The sequence below is a fragment of the Onthophagus taurus genome, chromosome 7, assembly GCF_036711975.1.
Source record: "Onthophagus taurus isolate NC chromosome 7, IU_Otau_3.0, whole genome shotgun sequence".
Taxonomy (NCBI): Eukaryota; Metazoa; Arthropoda; class Insecta; order Coleoptera; family Scarabaeidae; genus Onthophagus; species Onthophagus taurus.
The window spans coordinates 10,126,960-10,151,982 of NC_091972.1; the positions used below are offsets into that span (position 1 = coordinate 10,126,960).

Genomic DNA, 25,023 nt, shown 5'->3' on the forward strand with positions numbered 1-25,023 from the left:
TAAAAAGACTACCCTAAAATCCTCGCCATATTTTCCGTAATGAGTGTTTTTATTCTTAATGTTATTCATCTGATTTAATGATAAGTTCTGGTTTAATAATATTATTTATATCATTTTCTGTTGTTAAGGGATCATAATTAGTAAGGTTTGGGTGTGAATCTAAATTATTTGATTTGCAATTTGTATTTTTATCAACCAAACCCAAATCCACCAAACATTTTAGACTTAAGCCTGAACTCACAAAACAAAAATTGGACTCTAATTTATCAATTCTTTCTTTTTTGATAGAGTTATCCTTATTTTCTATTTTCCTTTCAATATTTGAGTCTCCTTTTGCAATTTCTCTTTCTTCAAAAAACTGCAAATCATTTGCAAATCTTAACTTTTCTTCCCTCATTGCGTCATCAAATTGTGATTCTTGATTTTGTTCATTTCCGTCCAATTTCAAATGAGGAACAACATCATTTTTTAATCGTAATAGCTTTCCCACCTTTAAATAATAATTCCAATTTTCTACATCTTCACTAAGCTAATAACAAAAAGTAAATATAATCATTCGTTTATTTTTAATAAATAGAATATTTAATTTACATTAAAATGATCTTCACAACAATACAACATCGAACAATGTTTAAGTCGAGTTATTGCTTTTTTCTCTGTTATATTTACAGCGTTTATCCATCGTAAACGACGTTTTTTAGATACCGTCACAAATAATTTCTTTGGTGCGTTTGATGATGTGTTACCACATGTTGGTACAAAACAAACTTTGTTATAAACCATTTCGAAACTTTTATACAAAAATAACTAATTAAAAAAAGTTAGGTTAAAAAAATAATTTTATGTCAATAGAAACTGACATTTCAGAAATCACGCTTTTTGATTGGTTTAAAATATATAGTGAAGTTGGAGCGTATACAGAAAATAATTTATTCTATATCATTTCAAACTTTTATTAATTTTATTTTATTCGTTTATTTATATTTTAGTTAACAAAAAAAAAAGCATTAATATCCACTTATAAACATTGTAGGTTAGTAACTTTAAATTCTGACAGTTGTTAAACTTAACTGTCATTTTGACATAATTTTAAGGTCATAATTGTTGAATGCTTTATTAAAAATTATTATACGTTTTATAAAATTAATTAACTTTATTTATTCACGTAAAAAAAATCTACATTCCATCATAATCAAAAAATCAAGATAATTGCTTAAATTACGACGAGAGTTTTACACATACATGGAAAATGCTGTAAAATAATAACAGAGAGAACGTTTTTCTTTTGCCTTAACTTAATACAACCATTTATTCTGTTTCTGTTGTTCCATTAGCTTGGGTGATAAATACTGGTTGACCTGTCGTGCCTTGTTGAGCAATCTAGATATTAAAAAACGCCTTGTTTATATCAACATAACATTAAAATAAAAAATCATACTTGAACCAATTGAGGTTGAGGCGCTGTTTGAATTGGAGTTGTTTGTATAATTAAGGGTTGGGTTGAATTATTTTGAAGTTGCATACGGATCATTTGTAATTGTTGAGGTGAAAGTTGTATCTAAAATGATTTTTTTTTATATCTTTCTATAGGTGATTAAGTAAATTTAAAACAAACTGGAATTTGTTGAATTTCCCCACTTGGTGATATAATTTGCTGCAAAATTTGAATACCTCCATTTGTACTTGATGTTGGTGAAGCTGGTTGGACAGCTGTTTGTTGTATCATAACTGGAGTTTGAGTTGTACTTGTATTTGTAGCTGTCGTTGCATTCTATTTTTTAATGGAGCTTTTAATAAATATTTATTTAGGTTTATATACATAATTACCTGTTCTATTGCATTCACTTGAACAGTTTGAACCTGTTGAGGTTGTACAATTTGAATTGTTCCTTGTGTTGGAGCTGTTGTAGCAGGTGGTGCTGTTGTTTGTGATGGGGAATTTTGCAATGAAGCATGATGTTGTTGAGCTAATTGGAAATAATAGTGTACTTGATCTGAATTAACTGCTCTTGTTGTTTCTTCTCGGGGTTTACTTGGTTTTATATCATCCCTAGGTACTATATCAATTAAAAAATCAAATTGATCAAATTTTGTAATTGCCATTGCTATATCATTTCTCTGTAATTAGTATTAATAATGAGCTTGGTTTAGAAGGGAAAGTTATTCAATAAAAATTTACTTGTAACGTTCTCCTTTTATTATCCTCAGTATGTATCCATGATCGTAATGTTAATTCGTGAATAAATATTTCAGCAGCTTTTGCAAATAACAACGGGGCTTCTGCTGAAATCATTTTAACATCTTCATCGAGCTTCATTATTTTCTTAATGCGTGCTAAAGGAAGTACTTGTTGTTTTAAGTCCATCTAATTACAAAAAAAATACAAAAATTAAGATTTTTTGCGCATGCGCAATCTCATTTGTTCATATTCTAAATAAATGATGAATACTCACATTTCCAATAGATTTGATCTCATCCATAACTTTTGGCCAAAAATGTGTTAAAGCGGCCTGAGCCTCGCTCTGTGTTTGGCATTGTTCTTCGTTAACATTGGTTTCGGGTTTTTGTTCAACTTCCGTTTCACTGCTTCAAGATAAAGGTTACAAAAACACAAGATACAATAAGAGAGGTTAATTTTCACTTACGGACTAACAAAATACACGGACATTCTTCGTGGGTGACTTCCGGATACCTTGAACGGTATTATCCGGCGATGAATGAATGCGTGATGATTTTAAATACCACACTCCGATTGGTATATAACGAAAGAACCAATCATTTATGCCCTACAAGAATCAACAATCCAATCAACTGCTTTCGACTGACAGATCTAACAATGAAAACAATAAATGTACCGAATGTTATTCATAGATGGTGTTCAAAAATATTAATTTCAGTTTTATTTATTAATTATTAGAAAATGTGAACATATAAATTAATCGTTTAATTAATATATAGAATAAAATCTAATTATTTTAGGTATAAATAAAAAAAAATAAGTTATTTTTATTTTTTACAGTTGGCAATAAAAATTTTAAGATAAATTATTTAAAAATGATTTATGATAAATAGAAATAATTGTAATAATTCTTCTAATAATTGTGGACTTGACTAAAGCTTTTGATAGAGTACGATTGGGTGACATTATAAACATGATACATAAATTAAATATTGATAATACAACAAAAGTGAAAGTTGGAGACGAATTAACTGAAGATATTTCCACACCAGGAGGAGTCAGGCAGGGTAACAGTTTCAATCCATTCCTATTCAATCTGCTAATGGGCAATATTATAAAAGAAATGAGAACTATTATATTATTATAAAGGAAGTGTTTGGAGCCACATACTTTCCAAACAGTTATTCTGTGATTGGAGCTTTTATTATATAAACAGATGGCGCCACATGTGGTCCATTTTTAGTATGAAGTTTTTGTTTAGAGAGTTGCATTTCTATGAAGCTATTTTCTTTGCTTCTACTTCGTCATGACTTCGTCTACGGTTACCTGGAGTTGTAAGTAAGTAATTATCATTTTATATCGCTGCCGCAAACTTTAGTTATCATCCTTAGTTCACTCATACCGTAACAGATGGCGCAAATTGTAAATTAATCTATTTTAATTTTAAAATTAACTTTTATTAACCAATAAAATTTATAATACGATTTTGATTATACTTCTTAAACATATACAATCCAATTACTAATTTATATAGTAATATACTTACTCTGTTATCACACTAAGGCCCACTTTTACCACCTCTTGATAAATTTATCTGATAGATAAATCCAACTCTTAGCCAATGAGAGCGCTTAATACCGCCGTAACCATGGTAACTATCCTCTAGATAGTTTATCAGGAGGATGGTAAAAGTAGGCCTAAGTGTATTTAAAGTTTTTTTACAGTCATTAACCAGAACCAACACCGTTTTCACGACCTGTCTGAGAAAAATCGTACTGTCATGTTCTTCGCCCCTTTCTCAAGAAGGATTTTAGCACCCATGTCAAAAGCAAATATTTCTTCTACTTCATCTAGGGATACCTGGAATTGTAAGTAAGTAATTATTATCATTTTATATCGCAGTCGCAAACCTTAGTTATCATCCTTAGTTCACTTATACCGTAACAGATGGCGCAAATTGTAAGTGAATAAATGGGATGAAATTCTCCATATTTCTCTAGTAATAAATAAAAACGTAGGAAAAGTAAAAAACTTTTTTGAGAAATAATAATAAAATGTTTAATTTTATCAAGTATACATGTTTCGAAACTAATGTTTCATCTTCAGTACCTAAATTTAAAAGAAAATAAGAAACAATTAACAAATGTTAAACGGAACGTGTTAATACGGTAGGAGAAATCGGACTTTGAAAAAGTGAACTTACTTGGATTAATATACAATAAATGGAAAAATTATTAGGTAGTAGGTGGGGTTTAAAATATATCAAGATATCCTTCTACTTTTCAACAGATAAAAAATTATCATAAATAATTTTTTAAAAAATTATAAACAAAAAACCCTTTCAACAATCTAGTCAATCTTGGAATACAAACATACAATAGGGGTGTGGTTTAAAACCGTTTTATGTCGGTACACGTACGGAATACAGAATGATGAAAAATTCTTTGAAGTAATCAGTTAAAATTTATGGTATAGGCGGGTGTATTTGTTATCTAATAATTCATTTAATAGAACATTGGTGTTATCCTTGGAATGTTTATAGATCTCATATTCTTCCAGTAAGTCCAACTTCAAAGATTTAGGTTGGTGATGAATGAGTTCTGTATTGTTAAGATTTATTTTATGATTAGTTTCATTAATATGTTTGAAAATCGCGGAATTTTTATCTTTATTATGTTCTTTGAAGCGTGTTAATAAATTTCTCCCTGTTTGACCTATATAAATTTTGTTACACTCACTACAGGAAATTTTGTAAACTCCATTGAGTAAGTGAAAATGAAATTTGTGTTTATTATTGACGAGGATATTGGAAATTTTAGTGTTGTTTTTAGTGGCTATGTATATGTTATGTTTTTTAGTTATGTGGTGTAATTGATTGATTATGGGGTTGTACTTAGATAAAGAAATATATTTAGGTGGCAGTTTGTAGTGAGGATAAATGAATGAGATGATTCTACAAAGTACATAACAATAAAATCATCTCATTCATTTATCCTCACTACAAACTGCCACCTAAATATATTTCTTTATCTAAGTACAACCCCATAATCAATCAATTACACCACATAACTAAAAAACATAACATATACATAGCCACTAAAAACAACACTAAAATTTCCAATATCCTCGTCAATAATAAACACAAATTTCATTTTCACTTACTCAATGGAGTTTACAAAATTTCCTGTAGTGAGTGTAACAAAATTTATATAGGTCAAACAGGGAGAAATTTATTAACACGCTTCAAAGAACATAATAAAGATAAAAATTCCGCGATTTTCAAACATATTAATGAAACTAATCATAAAATAAATCTTAACAATACAGAACTCATTCATCACCAACCTAAATCTTTGAAGTTGGACTTACTGGAAGAATATGAGATCTATAAACATTCCAAGGATAACACCAATGTTCTATTAAATGAATTATTAGATAACAAATACACCCGCCTATACCATAAATTTTAACTGATTACTTCAAAGAATTTTTCATCATTCTGTATTCCGTACGTGTACCGACATAAAACGGTTTTAAACCACACCCCTATTGTATGTTTGTATTCCAAGATTGACTAGATTGTTGAAAGGGTTTTTTGTTTATAATTTTTTAAAAAATTATTTATGATAATTTTTTATCTGTTGAAAAGTAGAAGGATATCTTGATATATTTTAAACCCCACCTACTACCTAATAATTTTTCCATTTATTGTATATTAATCCAAGTAAGTTCACTTTTTCAAAGTCCGATTTCTCCTACCGTATTAACACGTTCCGTTTAACATTTGTTAATTGTTTCTTATTTTCTTTTAAATTTAGGTACTGAAGATGAAACATTAGTTTCGAAACATGTATACTTGATAAAATTAAACATTTTATTATTATTTCTCAAAAAAGTTTTTTACTTTTCCTACGTTTTTATGTAAGTGAATACTTTAATTTTAAAATTAACTTTTATTAACCAATAAAATTTATAATACGATTTTTATTAGATTTCTTAAACATATACAATTCAATTATTAATTTATATAGTAATATACTTAAAAATATCTTAATTATTTGAATGGTGTGTACTTAATTATCCTGTGAGCTGTTCCATCCCAGCTAGAGTGTAATTCCAAATTACATTTTTGACAGTAAAGATCTCCACCGCAATCTATACATCGATATTTAGCATCTTTATTACAAAGAACACACCACGGTAGTTCTTCTTCATATTCTTCCTCGTTTTCGGGACATGGAAGTTTTAATTCATATTTTTTGTCCAAAGCTACTTCAGCCATTATCTTTAAAAAATTAAATGTTTAAGATTAGAACACAAGTAAATTAAAAGCAACCTTTTTAGTTATTTTGCCAACTTCTTCTTCTGAATCCGAACTAGAATCATCATGTAAATTACTGATATAAGAATTTTCGTTCGGTCGAACACCTTGTCCTCTTAATGTTGCCAACCTTGCTTCTAACTCTTCCTCAGGGTTTTGAGCTAATTCTATATCTCGTTCAGCTGTAAACATCTCTAAATATGCATCTACTTTTTGTTCATCTGTCCTAAAGTCGTTTGCTAAAATCTAAAATAATATTATTGTAATAAATTAGTGATAATTTTAAAATTTTAATACATACTGCTTTACTAGGTCCTTCAACATAACTATTTTCACCTTTTAGTGCAGCCAAACGTTGTCTTAATTCAGCTTCTGTAGGAGGTGGTCCTGTACCTTTATCTTTTAAATTTTCCAATCTTTCCAATAATCGTTGATCAATAGGCGATAAAGTTGATTTTGTGGTTTGATCTTGTTCATTTTTTACAATGCTCACAGGAGTTTGGTGATTATTTTCTAAGGCTTCAAGTCGTCTAAACAACAAATTGATTAATTTAAGACATAAATTGATTAAAAACTATATACTTAATAAAAGCGTCTGGTGGTTGAATGTTTTGCTGTGTAGTTGATTGACCCGATGTAATTTTCGAATGACAAATTCTACAAACCGAGTATTCACCAGGTCCTTTACTTGGTATTCTACATTTTTGCTTTAAACATTTATTGCAAAACGATAAATTACAACTAGCACAGCCCATCTAAGTAGAAAAGATAAAAAAAAGATTAGATCATAACGTTTTTTTATTTATACTTTATATTGGTTATTACTTACTTCTTTATGAAAGAAATTGAATTTTGTTGAACAGTGATTACAGGACATGACTGGAATTTACGTTGAAAACCAATGCAATAATAATAATAAAAGTGAGTGATTCAAGAAATTGATTAATTTTATTCTGTTGGTGAAACTGTGAAATGACATTTGACATTTGTATTTAGATTGTATGGCCGGTAGATGGTGTTTTAACAGAAAACTACTTTTTTTTAATATTATTTTATTAAATCTAAACATTTATGGTACTAAATTTTCTATTCCCATTTTTTTGATACATCTTGATAATCACCATCTGGTGCATTATAACCCTCAATTGGAGGAGTTTCCACTGGTCCAATAAACCCATAGGGAATTAATTGTAAATCAGGCTAAAATTGCAAGGATATAAAATAAACTTTTAAAATATCACTAAAACCTTACTTGTATTGCCTCTTGATACAATTCTTCCGATTCTTTTCGCAATTCATCCAAAGCTTTTTGTTGCGAATAAGCAATACGGTCTAACATTTTTAAGTCTTTCACATATTCTTGTTTTTTAAACTGCGACCATTGCTTTTCTAATAAAATTCTTTCTTCCAAAGTTTCTGCTGTTAAAGCAGGCGATTTACGATATCTCTCTCTGTAAAAAAAAAGAAATTAAATAATTAGGAATAAACATGATTATAAATTTTAACTTTTTATGATCAATTATCACCATAGGAATCTCAAGTTCCTCAATCGGTTTTAATTGCCTCGCATTTTTTTCAAGTTTACGAATTTGTTTCTCAATTCTTTTCTTTTTACGATCATCCCTTGCTTTAATAACGGCGGGGTCAAGCCTTTTCTTCTTTTTCAAAGGTTCAGCACTAAAAATATATTGATTAAATGGTGTTGTTTTTAATTATTTTTGTATGTAGTTACCAAAGAGCTGGAGTTGTATGCAAGAAGAGTTTATTTTCTATTTTATATCGGCTTATCAGAACAGGTATTCGACTTGGTTGTTTTAAGGAAAGCCTAAATTAGATTTAAATAATTATTACGTTAATTAAGGTGTATTCTTAATAATTACCTGGATAAAGCAGAAATTATACTCATTTTTAATAAAAAAAGGAGTTTTATTGGAAAATAGAAGTTTGAGGTTAGATTTTGTTAGGTGAGCTTACGCCATCTATCGAAGACGAAACAAAACAATTTTTTTAAATCAATTTATTACAATTTCTTAATTATTAAACTTAACAAATAATCATGTATATTAATAATTATTGAAAATAACTCGTCTATTTAATATGTAATCAAAAATTTAATTAATTGATGCTAAATCAGTTTAAAGATTGCGCCATCTATCGCGAATAAAAAATTTTTTTTTAGGTTAGATTAAAAATAAAGCTAAAATATATTTATTAATTATTCATCGTTTATTTTCCTTTTACGTTTCACAACTCGTCTAGCAGATTTAATTTTATTCAAACTTTTCTCTTCTTCTTCACCTACAGTTTTTTTAAGTTCATTCAAAGCTTCTTTGTATTTATCTCCTAAAGCTTCCAAATTATCTTCAGTAATAAAAATCTAAAAGCAGTTTAAATCATTGTTAAATCGAAGTAGTTTTATGTAAATTATTTACCTCTTCTAAATTATTTTTATCGGCTTGTTGAAGTAAACTTAAAAACCGATTTAATTGTGGTTTTGGTAGTATTGTAACAGCCATACCAAATTCGCCAGCTCTTGCTGTTCTTCCTGCTCTGTGAATGTATGTTTTTAAATATTTTGGTGGTGAATACGATATAACACATTGAATCCCGGGTAAATCAATCCCTCTAGCTAATGCATCAGTACAAACCAAAACATCTATATTTCCTTTTGAAAAATCCTCAATTAAAAATTTTCTGTTTTTAATATCTAGATTGGAAGAAATTTCTTTAATCTTAAGAGTTCCGTTAAATAATACTTTTAAAAGTATGGATAAACGATGCGTTGCTTCTAAAGAATGAGTGAAAACGATAGTTTTTGTTAAATTATTCGATTTTATAAATTCGTATAAAACCAGAGGTTTTAAATTGGTTGGGGAAATAATATATTTTTCTGTTAATTCTTTTGGTGTTGTGTATTTTCCTATAAAATTATCAACAGTAACTTTTTTAGTTTCTTCTTCGTTTGCATCATTTTCAACTATTGATGTAAAAAGAATTGGTTCGAATAGTGACAATTTTTGTAATTTTTCTGGATCTTGGGATAATGTGGCGGAAAAGAGCAGTTTTTGAGGAGATTTGCGAGTTTTAAATGATAATACATTTAATACTTTAGATGATTGTAGAGAGTTATCTGTTAAAATAAAAATCAGTGATTACAACATTATCACATACTTATTAACATTGTTATTACCTTCTTGATTAATATGTTTCTCTAAATGATACAACCAATCATTTTGAATATTATCCAAAACTCTATCAGCTTCATCAATAACAAGATACTCCAATTCAGTCAAATTAAATCCTGGTGTTTCTTTTAAATGATCAACCAATCTACCAGCAGTGCAGACAAGTATATCAACTTTACTCATATAACCAAATCCAACATCTATAAACATTTCTATAAATAAAACAAAATTTATTCATTTCAAACCAACTTACTATTATGTACTAATTGTTTTTGTTCTTGTTCAAAAACAGATTTTCCTGTAATACACAACACATCCAATTTTGTTCCAACAGTGTACTTTTTAAAACATTTAAATACCTGCATGGCCAAATCTAACGTAGGTAAAATAACTAATGCGCGAATTTTTTTAACTGTACGTTTCAATAAAGCTTGAATAACAGGTAAGACGAAAGCTAAAGTTTTTCCACTTCCCGTAGGTGCAGATACGCAAATATCTTTAGGAATAACTATTGATGATTGTTGAATCGATTTAATAACCCACGGTATAACAGCAGCTTGAACAGGAAATAAGTATTTAATTCCGTTTAGTTTTAATTGTTTTTTTAATGATTTATCTAAATTCTCAATATGCGAAACTTTATTGGTTAAGTTTTGTAAATCAACAGAAATTACTATTGGGTTTGATAACCATTTTGGAAGAACTCTTTTCACTTTAGTTTTTTTATCAAATTGTTCACCACCGAGAATTGTAAAACCTTCAACATCTTTTGGATCAATTTTTTTTCGCTTTATCGGAGGTTCTATATTCTCTGATTCAATTTCTAAATAATTTTCTTGTTGATTGTTTGAATCTTCTTCATTAGGAGTTATTTCATTGTTAGGTTTTTCAACAATTTCTTCTTCATCTTTAATTAAATCTTTTTGTATATTTTTTAACTCCTTTTTCTTTTTGATCTTTTTTAACAACTTTTTCAGGTTAGCTTCTTCGTTAATAGTGTCTTCTTTATTATCTTCATGTCTAAGATAAATTTGAATAATTAAGTATGAATTAATATTCGGTACAGGTATTATTAATATTCGTTATTGTTACCTATTTATTACAAATAAATCCATTTTAATTTTTAGGTTAGAATTTAATGTTGATTTTTTTAAATCTCACTTAATTTACTGTTTCATTTGTGTCGAGTTATTAAAGAAAATAGTGGTTTTAGTTAACGTAACATAATCTTATTTATTTAAAAGCTAGATTTAGTATAATATTAAAAATAGCAAATTATTTGATATTTGAGGTTATGTTTATGATAACACGTGGGGAAAATAGTGACATAAGAAAACGTCAAACGTCAAAATTTTTTCTGAATACAGGGTAATACAAAAGTTTAATTTAAGAATGTGTCAAAAATTATTACAAATACTTTATTTTATTTACAGTTAATAATTACATTAATTGAAATCCTTTTTAAAACGCTTATTTATTCTAGAACATGTGAAATTTTAATTTAGAACTGAACTATCGTCCCTGACCTAAATGGTACGTTAACTTTGAATCTTTGATCTCTTTTTTAATTCCAAATGCTTTAAACTGCTGTGCTGCTTTTCATTTAAAGCAACTTTTGGATCAAAATCTGTCAACTCTTTCACTTTGGGTCTCAGATGCGTAAATATCGAGAAAAATACGAAAATATGAAAATTTCATGAATTTCGTTGTACTACCAGCTGCTAATGGCAACACTCGTGTATCGGAGCGAATTACAAAAAATTTTTTAGAACAATAGTTGTAGCAAATTTTCTTCTTAACAATATTGCTCTGTTGTACTTTTGCTGTCAGACGCATAGAAATCGAGAAAAATACGAAAATATGAAAATTTGATGAATTTCGTTGTTTTGACTAGTTGGTAATGCTAACACTTGAGTATTGGAGCAAACTACAAAAAAATTTTTAGAACAATAATTGTAGCAAATTTTCTTCTTAACAATATTGCTCTATTGCACTTTTACTCTCAGACGCATAGAAATCGAGAAAAATACGAAAATATGAAAATTTGATGAATTTCGTTGTTTTGACTAGTTGCTAATGCTAACACTTGAGTATCGGAGCAAATTACAAAAAAATTTTTAGAACAATAATTGTAGCAAATTTTCTTGTTAACAATATTGCTCTATTACACTTTCGCTGTTAGACGCATAGAAATAGAGAAAAATACAAAAATATGAAAATTTGAGGAATTTTGTTGTTTTGCTAGTTTTCGATGGAAAATACTCGTGTATCGGAGCAAATTATAAAAAAATGTTAGAACAAGAGTTGTAGCAAATCTTATTCGTAACAATATTTGCTCCAATACTATTGCTCCCTCTCACTTTTACTCTTAGATGCGCCAATATTGAGATAAATACAAAAATATAAAAATTTGTTGCTTTTCAAGTTATTAATGGTACCACATTTACTAATTACATTAAATTAATATTCATTTTAAAATACCTATTTATTCCAGAACACATAACATTTTAATTCAGACCCGAAATGATGTCCCTGACCTAAATGGCACGTTAAATTTGAATCTTTGATCTCTTTTTTAAGTCCAGTTGCTTTAAGTTATGCTACTTTTATTTAAAGCTTCATTACTTCTTTTTCGCTCAAATACATTCAAAAATTCTGATACATATCTTTTTACGTGTTATTTTCAACTATTTCGTCAACGATTTCATTTCTACGTAAATACTAAGATTACTGTAGGTGTTTGTGACGTAAATACGAACGTCCGTTGTCGCTAAACTCGAACCAAATTTCATTCATTCCTTTGGTTTAGTTACGTGACGTCTTTAAATTCGAATTTGCCAACTTCCATTACCGACACGATCATCCGGAGACGACACGTGGCGATGTCTTTTCTTATTGACTTCGTCACGTTTTCATTATTTGAAATTGGCATTCGTTTCGAAGATTGCTGTTGTGCTGTTCGATCTGTTTGCTGCCAACAATTTTCTTATTTGTTTTTATATTTCTCAGAAGGGTTTATTGTTCATCGAATATCAATCTTATGATGAATTATTTGGATGCGAATCTATCAACATGTTATTTTAGTCTCAATTAATGTTCAATTTTTGAGACTATGTGGAAACTAACTTAAAATAGGATTGTTTTGGTTCTTGGAAAATACAACGATAATAATTTGTTTATAAAATTGTACATAAAATGAGGTTTTAAGAATTGTAGTCAATTTCGTTTAAAATCACATGTCAATAATAACACAGAGTTATTCTGTGTTAATAATTTGTATGGTTAGAAAATTATGATTTCACTACGAAAGATTTTGGCACGTAAAATCGACTGCGTGAAGGTGAACATAACATTAACATTGCACACGATCTAACTTTTATTTAAGTTTAACATTTTGTGGACTAAAAAGGAAACGTTGAATTTGTGCTATGTGGGATGATTCAAGAAAAACAAATTTGGCTTAGTAATCAAAAAGGATAAATTTGCAAAAAATGTAGTAAAAAAAATAAGAAATAAAAAAGAGGGAGGTTAAGATGAGGCTTGAGCAGTATTCACCGAATTATAAATAGATTTGGAAGTTGTGACGCGTTAAAACGGGCTTGTAGCCGAGCAACTTTGCCCAAACGACTTCACAACATCTTCAGACGCCGTTCTATCTACTAGAAAGCTCGACCGATCTTCAGGGGGGCCGATCCAAAAGGGAACACCGACGAACAAAAATTAAAATAAAATAAAAATAAAAAAAAATGGTTTACGAAAGTGATTTTTACACGACTAGAAGGCCGTACCGTGCTACACCTTCAATTTCGACTTATACCGTATCGGTAGGTGAACGTTTTTTTGAGTGTGAATCCTTTTATTTTGCAATTACTAACAAAAAAAAAAGAAATTATTGTTTGAAAAATTTACAAAAATAAAATAAAAGATCTCCAAGTTAATTAAATCTCTCTACATAAATTAACTCTTGATTCGATAAATTATTTTTGACGTAAGAATTTGGAAAGATCGTGTTAAGTTTGTTGCGTCGAGCCAAATTTAGTCACGCAAACGTAAAATTTTCTCGAATTGTGCGTTCAATGATGCAACATTTGAGACTGAATTTAAATTTTTAGAGGTTCGCCTACGCCAGTTGGCACACGTATTGTTTTAATAAACGGGATATTGTCGTTTCATCTTTAATCTTAAGCTACTAAAGATTAAATTACAAGCCGTACTTTTAATATCACCCGTTTGTGATTGGAATGTTTTAAAAATAACTTTTAATTCAACGCCGAGTAATACGAAATAAATGTAAGATTTTGTTGGCGATCAAACTACATGGAATTGTAGAATGTTTTATAATTATATAATTTTTTCTTAGCTAAACATTTTGAAGGTTTTAAATCTGTAAATAACAAAAAATGTCTTTTTCTGAATTCACAACAATGTCAACATGTGAAAAGAGCTACTTAAGCTTATTGGTTTTGGCATACAATCAAATGTTATGAGATAAATATTCCATTATATTAGATATTTGGAATCTTATTTTTTTCAAAAATTTATCTCAGACTTTTTATATACCTTTTTTATATACATAGTTAGATTAAACGAAATGTTTTAATGATGTTATTGGGTATCAAGGAATTAATTGAATTAGTGTTTATTTCATTGATAATCAAAGGTCTTAAGAGTTTCAGTTTCTTTGATAAATATCTCAAATACAAGCTAAAAGTACGAAAATATGAAAATTTGATGAAATTCGTTGTTTTACAAAATGTTGATGATAACATTTGGGAATCGGATCATGTTATAGAAAAACTTTTATAACAAAAGTTATAGCAAATTTTGTTCTCAACAATATTGTTCTCTTGCACTTTTACCCTTAAATGCGTCAATATCGAGAAAAGTACAAAAATATGAAAATTTGATGAATTTGTTGTTTTTTCAAGTTATAGTAACACTCGGAAATGGGAGCGTTTTACTAAAAAACGTTTAGAACAATAGTTGTAGCAAATCTTATTCTTAACAATATTGCTCTCTTGCATTATTGTTCTCAGATGCGTAAATATCGAGAAAAATACGATAATATGAAAATTTCCTGAATTTCGTTGTTTTACTAGTATGCTAATGGTAACACTTAGAAATCGGAGTATTTTACAAAAAAAATTTTAGGACAAAAGTTGTAGCAAATTTTATTCTCAACAATATTGCTCTCTTACACTTTTGCTCTCAGATGCGTAAATATCACGAAAATTCCGAAAATATGAAAATTTGCTGAATTTCGTTGTTTTACTAGTTGTTAATGGTAACACTATGAATTTGGAGCATAATACACGAAAAAATGTAGAACAATAGTTGTAGCAAAATTTATTCTTAACAATATTGCTCTCTCGCACATTTGCTCTCAGATGCATAGATATCGAGAAAAATACGAAAATATGAAAATTTGCTGAATTTTGTTGTACTACTAGTTGCTAATGGTAACACTTCGGAATTGGAGCATATTACAAAAAAACTTTTGAAACAATAGTTGTAGAAAATTTTAGTCTTAACAATATTGCTCTCTTACACCTTTGCTCTCAGATGCGTAAATATCGAGAAAAATATGAAAATTTGCTCAATTTCGTTGTTTTACTAGTATGCTAATGGTAACACTTAGAAATCGGACTATTTTACAAAAACATTTTTAGAACAAAAGTTGTAGCAAATTTCAGTCTCAACAATATTGCTCTCCTATACTTTTGCTTTTAGATGCGTAAATATCACGAAAATTCCGAAAATATGAAAATTTGCTGAATTTCGTTGTTTTACTAGTTGTTAATGGTAACACTATGAATTTGGAGCATAATACACGAAAAAATGTAGAACAATAGTTGTAGCAAAAATTTATTCTTAACAATATTGCTCTCTCGCACATTTGCTCTTAGATGCATAGATATCGAGAAAATACGAAAATATGAAAATTTGCTGAATTTTGTTGTACTACTAGTTGCTAATGGTAACACTTGGGAATTGAAGCATATTACAAAAAAACTTTTGAAACAATAGTTGTAGACAATTTTAGTCTTAACAATATTGCTCTCTTACACTTTTGCTCTCAGATGCGTAAATATCGAGAAAAATATGAAAATTTGCTCAATTTCGTTCTTTTACTAGTATGCTAATGGTAACACTTAGAAATCGGACTATTTTACAAAAACATTTTTAGAACAAAAGTTGTAGAAAATTTCATTCTCAACAATATTGCTCTCTTATACTTTTGCTTTTAGATGCGTAAATATCACGAAAATTCCGAAAATATGAAAATTTGCTGAATTTCGTTGTTTTACTAGTTGTTAATGGTAACACTATGAATTTGGAGCATAATACACGAAAAAATGTAGAACAATAGTTGTAGCAAAATTTATTCTTAACAATATTGTTCTCTTGCACATTTGCTCTCAGATGCGTAAATATTGAAAAAAATACGAAAATATGAAAATTTGCTGAACTTCGTTGATTAACTAGTTGCTAATGGTAACACTCAGAAATCGGAACATGTTACAAATAAATTTTGAGAACAAAAGTTGTAGCAAATTTTATTCTTATCAATATTGCTGTCTTACACTTTTGTTCTTAGATGCGTCAATATTGAGAAAAATACAAAAATATGAAAATTTGATGAATCTAGATATTAAAGATCTTAAACTAAATGTAACCTAGAACCTCAATTTTTTTTGATATCACCAATTAATATGTTTTAAAGAATGTTTGGAAATAAGAGTTAATATTCATTTTAGTTGAAAGTTCCTAGGTATTTTAGTTTCGTGCCCAAAAAGGAATAAACTAAACTAACCTAAAACTTCCAAATTTGTTGATATCTTAAATTAATCTTTTTTTAAAAGTAGTATTGAGAATTAGGTTACGATTGTTTTGGAGATGTGAGAACAGTTTTTAACCTTCATTTCTGTTTCTGTTTAACGAATCAAGGTACTTTTATTTCATTAAAAAAAGAATCGCTGCCATGAATTTTTGAAGGTTCTTGGTTTAGATTTTGCTGTTAAAGCCACGATCTAGACTCTAGACCATCCTGTTTCGTTCGCGCTATTTGATCAAAAAATCATTGTTTAGTGCTTTTATAGCCACACTTGGAGAAATGTGACTTTGAAAATTTGATTTTCTTTAGTTGACATAATAGTATTTAAATAATTCCATTTTCTTGCTGGAATGCGCTGCATCTCTGCTCAGAATGCCTCGTCCCATCTAACTGGTATTGACTTTTTAATTTTGATCAGATTTTTGAATAAATTATTAAGGTTTTGTATTACTCAAGGCGTCGAATCAAAAATGGTTAAATAAACGAAACTTTCCATTCACATATTTTAGATTGATATTTCTACTTTGAACTTAATGTTTTCTTATAAAACAATTAAATGATACAAAGTTTACTTGCATCTATTTATTTATTATCGTTTAAGAACCATTTTCAATGAAATGTTTAGATTTTCAACCTCGACCAAACTGTTCAAGATTTAAAACACATAAACAAACAGATTACTATTTTCGGAATATCTGGAACATGTTCCTCAACAATTTTAATGAAACGTCCCAAAATTATTTTAAACTTAACAATTTCCTTTTATTATTTTTCCCCTTGATATTATTTTTTTATTGAAAAAAAAACTAGGCTTGGAATTAATTTTTGGGACGAACGGAACTTTTAATCCTTGGATAATCAATTACAGAGACGTGAGATACCATGGGAGAAAGTACCGTTCGTGCCCAGACCGAGCCTAGTACCGGATCCGGTGACCGCCTTCGGTCGCAGAAAACCCGAAGAACAACAGCAGGTGGTCCGAAAAATCATCTTATCCCCTCTGGAGAAAGCCCGTATTCGACCGAAAACGAATCTAAGCGAATTGAAACCGTACGTTTCTGCCAGGGAACAAACGAAACAACGAGTTTTATCGATGATCAACAAGAAGGAATCGGTTCCCGGGGAATTACCCGGAAGCGACGCCATGGACGTTGTTTTACCGAAAATACATAAATTAGCTGAAGTACCAAATTTGCCGTATAAACGACAATTACTATCTAGCTCAATTTATTAAATTCATTTAATTTTGGGTCAATTTTGAACGAAAACAACAAAATTAACGAAAACATATCTTAAAAATAGTCAAACACAAAAATTAGATCTTTTATTTTTATTCCTAATTATTCTCAAAGTATTATTTGCATCCAGTGGCATTTTATTAACATTTACGCTTATTTTAGAGGCTAATCCATATTAACTCTGTAATGATACAAAAATAAATATAACTATTTGGTGTAAATTTGATTAATACCGTTTCTTTGATATTTGCATTAAAAATATCAAAGAAAATTGTTAAAAATGATTTTGATTTGACTAATAAAAGCATAAAATTTGTACGTTAAAGAGTTAATATAAAATTTTTCGTGTTTGTGCTTTTATAAATTAAATTTAATGTAAAACGCCCGTTTATTTTTTGTTGTCACATTTACAATTCGTTTACACTTATAAAATACAAATAGAATTAAAAATACAAATATTTACTTTTATTTTTTTTGTCTGTACACATCAGAACACTCCACAATAAAGCGTTGTTTGTGTCGTGGAAATTTACTAGAGTTTTATTTCTGATGATTCATTTCAACACTTCACTTTTTGTGACGTTTTATGCGATTGAAATAATTTTTTATGAACGTCTTTTTTACGTTTTTGCCCTTTTTTTTGGAAATGTTGTGTTTGTTTATGTCAGATTGCATGTCGAAGAAGATGTCGTTACCATTATTTCTTATTAATCTCAACCAGAAACCAAAATATTCCTATTGATTTCCCACTACAAGTTTTAGATTTAAGTTTATTTTTCCTTTAGAATTAAGTTTATGCATATTTTGTTTCGATTATTATATAAAAAAGGTAAGAATTTTGATTTAAAATTAGTTTATTCAAATTAAATGAAAGGTTCTCTGCTAATTGAGATACAAACGTATTTTTTTACAACATTTTTTGTTCATTTTACATGTCCGGCGTTGAATATTTTTAGTTCTGACCTAAATCGGCCCGCGTCGAGGTCCGGCAGCTAAATTTAAACCATTTCTTTTTTCGGAACCACTCGATTGTTGTTACTCTTTCAACTCGGTTATTTTTTCTACTTTACTGGTCTCTCGCGTGAAATTCAATACTTTTTCTTTCATTGTTGGAATAGAATTAAAAATATGTTTCAGTTTCCAACAAAATCCTTGAACTAAACTTACTTTGTAGCTTTTTTTTTGTAATTTTTTGTACAAACCAAAAAATTAATAACAAGTTTTTTTTCAAATTACACTTTAGACCCCAACTTATTTTATTGTTTGCGATACCCCCATTGGTAATCAACGTTCAGCCGAAGAAATGTATTCTTATGCATTCGAAACAAGCACAGAAAGAAAAGAGGTATTTTTTTTTGTTTCTCGTGCCCCTATTTGTACGTTGAAGTTGAATTTAATTTTCAGAGTGTTATTTCTAGTATGTTTTTATTTGGTTCCGTTTTACCCATTCTAAATATTTAATAGACATTTTTGTTAATTATACAGAATGATTTGATGAAACGTTTCAAACAAGAAGAGTTAAGATAAGAATTAAAGTTACCAAATCACTCTGTATACGTTTTTAATGTTTAAGTTTATGATTTTCCCTGTAATAGAACAAAACTGCGCCTAATTTACTGAAAATTTTATATTATGTATTGTATAAAATTGCAGAATATCCTTCTTTGTTTAGTTTTCACTATTTTTGTCAGATGTTTTAAATTAAATTTGTGGTTTTTTCCCTGAAATACAACAAAACTTTACTTATTCAAAATATTACTCAGAGTGACTCCGAAACACATGATAGCACTACTTTAGACTTCTAATAACCTCTGAAAGGGTTCAAAAATGAAAAAAATACTGACTAAAATATCAATCCTCCTGTTTTGATATAGAATGTGAGAATTTTGAATATAAATCCTTGAAGATCTCACTCATATTGATACTTTCAATACTTACATAATTTGATTGACATGAAACTTCAATTACAATGTCAATTACAAATTTTTACTTTTATTAGGGTAGGCAACCCAAATGACATCTGTCAAATATAACAAATCTAAAAAGTCTTTACATATCTCATTTTTTTCAGCGAAATAAGTTCTAACCGTACTATTTAGTAACATTAAATCCAATAAATCATTCTTTTTACAAGAATGGAAAAAATTATCCTAGTTATACAGGTAAAAATTGGGCGAATATACAAGTTTTTTCAGTAAAAATTCTTGGACTGGCGTTTGGATCATGGTTGTAAAGGTTCTTACTCACACAGTACTCAGTTATGCAGGTTCGACTGTAGTTGAATTGGCACAAACAACGTTAGTTTGTCTACAAGCAAGTAAATAATGGAAATACAAAATTGCATAACAGTGACTTAATTACTTACTTTCATTCTTAATATGGTTATGTTCTATTTTTGGGATTCTTTAATCAGCTACTTATGTTGTGTATGTGTATTTATGTTTTTCTTTATTGCACAAAAGATCTAAGAATCTTATTGCGTCACATTACCACACTACTTGAACCGAATTCAAAGTAATGTTATTGCCAATCCTTCACTGGTAGAAAAAAGGTGGAATATCAGTTCCCATGACTCTTGGCTAAACGACTGCAATGAATGACGGACTTGTTCTGTATTTTCTTTAGTGAAGTTTTTATTGATTTCTGTCTTGACCATAAAGATCATTCCTTTATTAGGGATAATTTATCACCTTGGTTTTCTGAGTCTGATATCGATTTTGTCTATTTTTTATTAAAAATAAGCTGATTTCTAAAACATCCTGAGATTATAAGAGAGAGTCTTAGAGCTTACAAGACTGATAAAACACATTTCTGCAACAAATTTATTTCTCGTGGAATTTCTTCTGCTTTGCATTTCAATATGAGTTTTACAACGAATTTACGATCAATAAATTTTAAAATTTTGCATAATGCTTAGATCAAGCGGTTGTAATTTACTTGTGTTTGCAAGAAGTCGCAATATTTTGATGCTTTTTAACTTAGGACTGTCGTTATGAGTTAAGCAATCGTCAATGCAATCCAAAAATCAACTGTTTATCCTTTCTACATTTGCGTACCTTTATTTCATACAAAATTTGCAACATCGATATTGGATAAAGAATGCGACCACTTATTGTTAGAGCGAGGCAACATTCAATTTCATCCTGTTGGAGGGAAACTATACAAGCTTGAAACTAAAGAGATCCTTCTTAGAGTTTCAATTTCGAGCCACTAATAACACTCAATACTTCTGCAGGTTACGATGATTCACAATACAGAAAGATAGGTGTGGAGTAAGATAAAGGATGAAGCGGATAAAATAAATAAAGGGCAAACAATTTATGATACAATGATAGAGAAATGTACTTTAGAAAAAAAGCAACAAAAAACGGGAAATTGTAAACTCTTGTTTTTGATTAATAACATTCCATTAATATTTCATCATCATCGCAACGATTTATATAAATTCTAAATTTTATAAGTGATTAAAAGCGATGTAACTGATTATAAATGAAAACGTCATCATTTTCTCTCTGCTAATAATTGTCATCTTTTATGAAAATTTTACAAATTGTTGTATTGTTCTATTTAATTGTCTTAGATGTTTCATCTTGGATTTAAAGTTTACTGCATTTAACTTAATAATTAAATAATTCTTCTTCATAATTTTACTATATTTTTGAAATTTTACGTTCAAAATACATCTTGAGGATTTTCACGGAACGAAAAGACGTTTCATCTTTCTATTCATTCGTTGAGCTGAAACGTTATTTTAATATTTTATTATTTACTTTATGGATTTTGTAGTTTCTATCTCTCCCAAAACGCAACAAAATCTAAAATTGTAAGAAATATTTGATACTGCAGCTTTGGTTTCTAAAATTCCCAAAAATTTCTGAAAACACAAACAACAAAAACATTTAACTACTCAACCGAACAACAAAAAAATACTTTTTAATAAATTAAAAAAAACCTATTTTTTTCCTACTGTTTTCTCTTTCCAACAGAGTCCAAGATATTATACGGTTCGTGATGCTCCCGATACTTCTCGTCGTGCCGCTGAACAACAATATTCCTACTCCTATCAATCAACATCGGAAAGGAGCTCTGGTGATCCTTATTCAAGACCGGTAACACGTTCGTACACTAATACAGAACGAGTTTCTCGTACTTCCGGTGACGGACCAGGTGGATATTCTTCTACATCTGAACGTAGCTCCCGTAGCTACGGAGATGGTCCAGGCGGGTATCATTCCAGCTACAGTTCAACTACAGCCGGAAGATTACCCGGAGGCACTTCTTATCGCCATTATTCATATAGAGTTTAAAAAATCAAAATTGTTTATGAATTATGAATCAATTTTGAATTAATTTTTGAATTATTATCGTCCGATGTAGCCTCTAACAAGTACTGAAACTAACATAGATGGTTTAATTTAGGGTGTTTTATTTTTGTATGTATACGTTTTTATTTATTTTTCTTTTTGGTTGCCTTCGATGAGATTGGTTGTGTTTTTAGAATAGATTGTGATGGGTTGGTCTTATTTTTAGTTGGAAGTTTGGTTTCATGGTCGATTTCTTCTTTATTCTCTCTCTGGTTCATTAAAAATCTTAAAAGTTTCTAATTTTATTATTAATTATAATTTGAAAATAAGACCATCCTAATTTATTTTTGTAATCGTTTTAGAAACAAAAAAACTTTTTTTTATATGTATTTATTCGCTAAAAGTAACGTATTAACAAAACATTATTTTACAGAAAGTTCTTTTTTATTTTTGTTAGATATTATGATATGATACACGTTACTTTTTTTAGTAATCTATTTAAGTTTGTACTTTGTACAATATATTCGTTGTTAAAAGTAATTTTCGTTTTATTGTAGTAGATTAGAATTTCGCCGAAATCCTTAATTCTTCCGTTTCACAGGATTTCCCATCTACTAACGTTTCCTTTATTTATACTTTTCACGAAAATTTTTAGCAATCGAATAATAGCAAACACAAGATTTTTTTAAACAATTTATTCGTGTTTATCATTATTTTTAGTTAACTTTTAGATATTAACTCATTAAAAAATATAAACAATAATAAAAAAACTTTAAACAGAATTAAAAAGGAAACAGTTTTTTCCCAAACTAACTCATCCTTGTCTTTTTTTCTTTTCGGTGCAGTCGGTTCCATCCAGGCAAGTAAGGATCCTTCCGGGATTGGGAAAGGTAAGTAAATAACATCAAAAAACTTCATTTAAAACCGATTTGTTTACAAACTTTGATAAATTTATTTTCAAAGTTCACTAAATTTATCTCTATTTCAATTAAAGTTTGTGTGAAAGGTTATTTAAAGGTCACGGTTTTGTATGCTTCCATACATTGTGATACGGTATTCGGATCTGGGAATTTGCGCTATTTTAAAATTAGAACGTTGAAACGATAATATTTGGGTTAGCGTTTCCGCGACTATGCAAAATTGCGAAAACTCGTTCATTTTTTATTTAATTTTACTTTCAAAATCGGAACGACAAGGTCATTTTCATAAATTTAATTCAGCGTTAATAATATGGTGGGGTGAAAAAGCTTTTTGTTTAGTAAGAAAAAAAGTTTGGATTTTATTTGGAATGATTGAGGATGATTGATCAGAATTTATTGATTAAAATAAATAAATGGAAAAATGGTGGAGGATTCAGTACTTATACTATTTTTTCAGTTAAATTACATTTCTAAAAAATTTTAGATAATAAAAATGTGTTGAGATGTCTTAATTACTTGTCTTGTAGTGATGGAACGGAAAGTGATTTTGCAAAAAGCCGGATACCGGCATATCTATCCAGCCATTATGGTTATAATTTCTGGTGCATTTCTGAAGTGATACCCTATATTGCCACATTATTGTGATATTTGAATAAAAATGAAATTAATAAGAAACCTGATAAGATATGTCAAGTTATTTGGATCCAAGATACAAAATGATCTTTTTTTATGCTGATTTAACTAACGAAGCAACTCTAAAAAGAGCATACTCTAATTAATAATTGGCGATATTTCCACCAGGATCCATCAACAAATTAATTTTATAGCGAATTTTGAAAGTTATTGATGAAAATTGCAACATCGAAAATTTTATCAAAACTTCAAATATTGTTTTCTCAAAAACTAAAAGTTATTTTTTAAAACGCGTTGATTCATTGGAAAGAAGACACTTTTATTAACACTTTGGGAAATTTTCATACTCATATTCCAAGAAATGGATTTTATACAAATTTTTAAAACATAATCGGTGAAAATTGCAACATCGAAAATTTTATCAAAACTTCAAATATTGTTTTCTCAAAAACTAAAAGTTATTTTTCAAAACAGGTTGGTTCATTGGAAAGAGGACACTTTTATTAGCACTTTGGGAAATTTTCATACTCATATTCCAAGAAATGGATTTTATACGAATTTTGAAACTTATCGATGAAAATTGCAACATCGAAAATTTTATCAAAACTTCAAATATTGTTTTCTCAAAAACTAAAAGTTATTTTTTAAAACGCGTTGATTCATTGGAAAGAAGACACTTTTATTAACACTTTGGGAAATTTTCATACTCATATTCCAAGAAATGGATTTTATACGAATTTTTAAAACATAATCGGTGAAAATTGCAAAATTCGAAAAAATTGTCGATCATTTCAAAAATGTATTTCTCAAAAACTAAAAGCGATTTTTCAAAACGGCTTGTTGCATTAAAAAGAGGATGTTTTAATTAACAATTGGTGATATTTCCACAAGAATCCTTCAAGAAATTAATTTTATAGCGAATTTTGAAACTTATCGATGAAAATTGCAACATCGAAAATTTTATCAAAACTTCAAATATTGTTTTCTCAAAAACTAAAAGTTATTCTTCAAAACGTGTTGGTTCATTGGAAAGAGGACACTTTTATTAACATTTCGGGAAATTTTCATACTCATATTCCAAGAAATCGATTTAATATGAATTTTTAAAACTTAATCGGCGAAAATTGCAATATTCGAAAAAATTGTTGATCATTTGAAAAATGTATTTCTCAAAAACGAAAAGCGATTTTTCAAAACGGCTTGTTGCATTAAAAAGAGGATACTTTAATTAATAATTGGTGATATTTCCACAAGGATCCTTCAAGAAATTAATTTTATAGCGAATTTTGAAAATTATCGATGAAAATTGCAATATCGAAAATGTTATCAAAACTTCAAATATTGTTTTCTCAAAAACTAAAAGTTATTATTTAAAACGTGTTGGTTCATTGAAAAGAAGACACTTTTA

General features: G+C 28.7%; 5 protein-coding genes and 1 long non-coding RNA gene across 20 annotated transcripts in view; 1 reads left to right on the plus strand and 5 right to left on the minus strand.

Moving 5' to 3' along the window:
* Positions 1 to 318: 318 nt before the first annotated feature.
* Positions 319 to 885, minus strand: LOC111423791 (uncharacterized). The gene is made up of 2 exons (XR_011640988.1): positions 592 to 885; positions 319 to 529 (listed from the first exon to the last, which is right to left on the minus strand). It is a non-coding gene; the product is annotated as an uncharacterized lncRNA (long non-coding RNA).
* Positions 886 to 1,133: 248 nt separating this feature from the next.
* Positions 1,134 to 2,832, minus strand: LOC111423853 (nuclear factor Y-box C). Of its 2 annotated transcripts, none has more exons than XM_023057237.2 (7): positions 2,646 to 2,832; positions 2,454 to 2,583; positions 2,180 to 2,365; positions 1,828 to 2,118; positions 1,616 to 1,771; positions 1,439 to 1,558; positions 1,134 to 1,380 (listed from the first exon to the last, which is right to left on the minus strand). In XM_023057237.2, exons 1-7 carry the CDS (start codon positions 2,666 to 2,668, stop codon positions 1,309 to 1,311), a joined length of 978 nt encoding a protein of 325 aa, XP_022913005.1. In that variant the 5' UTR covers positions 2,669 to 2,832; the 3' UTR covers positions 1,134 to 1,308. The 2 variants fall into 2 exon arrangements, with proteins under 2 accessions (XP_022913005.1, XP_022913004.1); XM_023057236.2 differs by having other exon boundaries at positions 2,454 to 2,586; positions 2,646 to 2,823.
* Positions 2,833 to 6,143: 3,311 nt separating this feature from the next.
* On the minus strand, positions 6,144 to 7,466 carry LOC111423921 (abscission/NoCut checkpoint regulator). Its single transcript, XM_023057320.2, has 5 exons — positions 7,330 to 7,466; positions 7,083 to 7,255; positions 6,802 to 7,030; positions 6,516 to 6,746; positions 6,144 to 6,464 (listed from the first exon to the last, which is right to left on the minus strand). Exons 1-5 carry the CDS (start codon positions 7,375 to 7,377, stop codon positions 6,234 to 6,236), a joined length of 912 nt encoding a protein of 303 aa, XP_022913088.1. The 5' UTR covers positions 7,378 to 7,466; the 3' UTR covers positions 6,144 to 6,233.
* A 69-nt stretch (positions 7,467 to 7,535) lies between these two features.
* Positions 7,536 to 8,478, minus strand: LOC111423922 (mitochondrial ribosomal protein L40). The gene is made up of 5 exons (XM_023057321.2): positions 8,381 to 8,478; positions 8,233 to 8,325; positions 8,007 to 8,177; positions 7,753 to 7,951; positions 7,536 to 7,700 (listed from the first exon to the last, which is right to left on the minus strand). Exons 1-5 carry the CDS (start codon positions 8,404 to 8,406, stop codon positions 7,587 to 7,589), a joined length of 603 nt encoding a protein of 200 aa, XP_022913089.1. The 5' UTR covers positions 8,407 to 8,478; the 3' UTR covers positions 7,536 to 7,586.
* Positions 8,479 to 8,705: 227 nt separating this feature from the next.
* LOC111423920 (putative ATP-dependent RNA helicase Dbp73D) lies at positions 8,706 to 11,011 on the minus strand. Its single transcript, XM_023057318.2, has 5 exons — positions 10,778 to 11,011; positions 9,939 to 10,705; positions 9,691 to 9,885; positions 8,933 to 9,630; positions 8,706 to 8,877 (listed from the first exon to the last, which is right to left on the minus strand). The coding sequence occupies exons 1-5, from the start codon at positions 10,798 to 10,800 to the stop codon at positions 8,716 to 8,718; spliced, it is 1,845 nt and encodes a 614-aa protein (XP_022913086.2). The 5' UTR covers positions 10,801 to 11,011; the 3' UTR covers positions 8,706 to 8,715.
* A 2,254-nt stretch (positions 11,012 to 13,265) lies between these two features.
* Positions 13,266 to 25,023, plus strand: part of LOC111423918 (protein anoxia up-regulated-like) — a 42,169-nt gene continuing 30,411 nt past the window's right edge. For 10 of the 14 annotated variants that reach the window (XM_023057303.2, XM_023057306.2, XM_023057307.2 and 7 more), the window contains exons 1-2: positions 13,303 to 13,509; positions 22,908 to 22,952. In XM_023057303.2, the coding sequence (XP_022913071.1) occupies positions 13,432 to 13,509; positions 22,908 to 22,952 (123 nt within the window). In that variant the 5' untranslated portion in view covers positions 13,303 to 13,431. Of the gene's footprint in view, positions 13,510 to 19,001; positions 19,104 to 21,744; positions 22,603 to 22,907; positions 22,953 to 25,023 lie in introns of those variants that run through there. The other 4 variants (XM_023057311.2, XM_023057312.2, XM_023057315.2 and 1 more) reach the window with 3 other exon arrangements.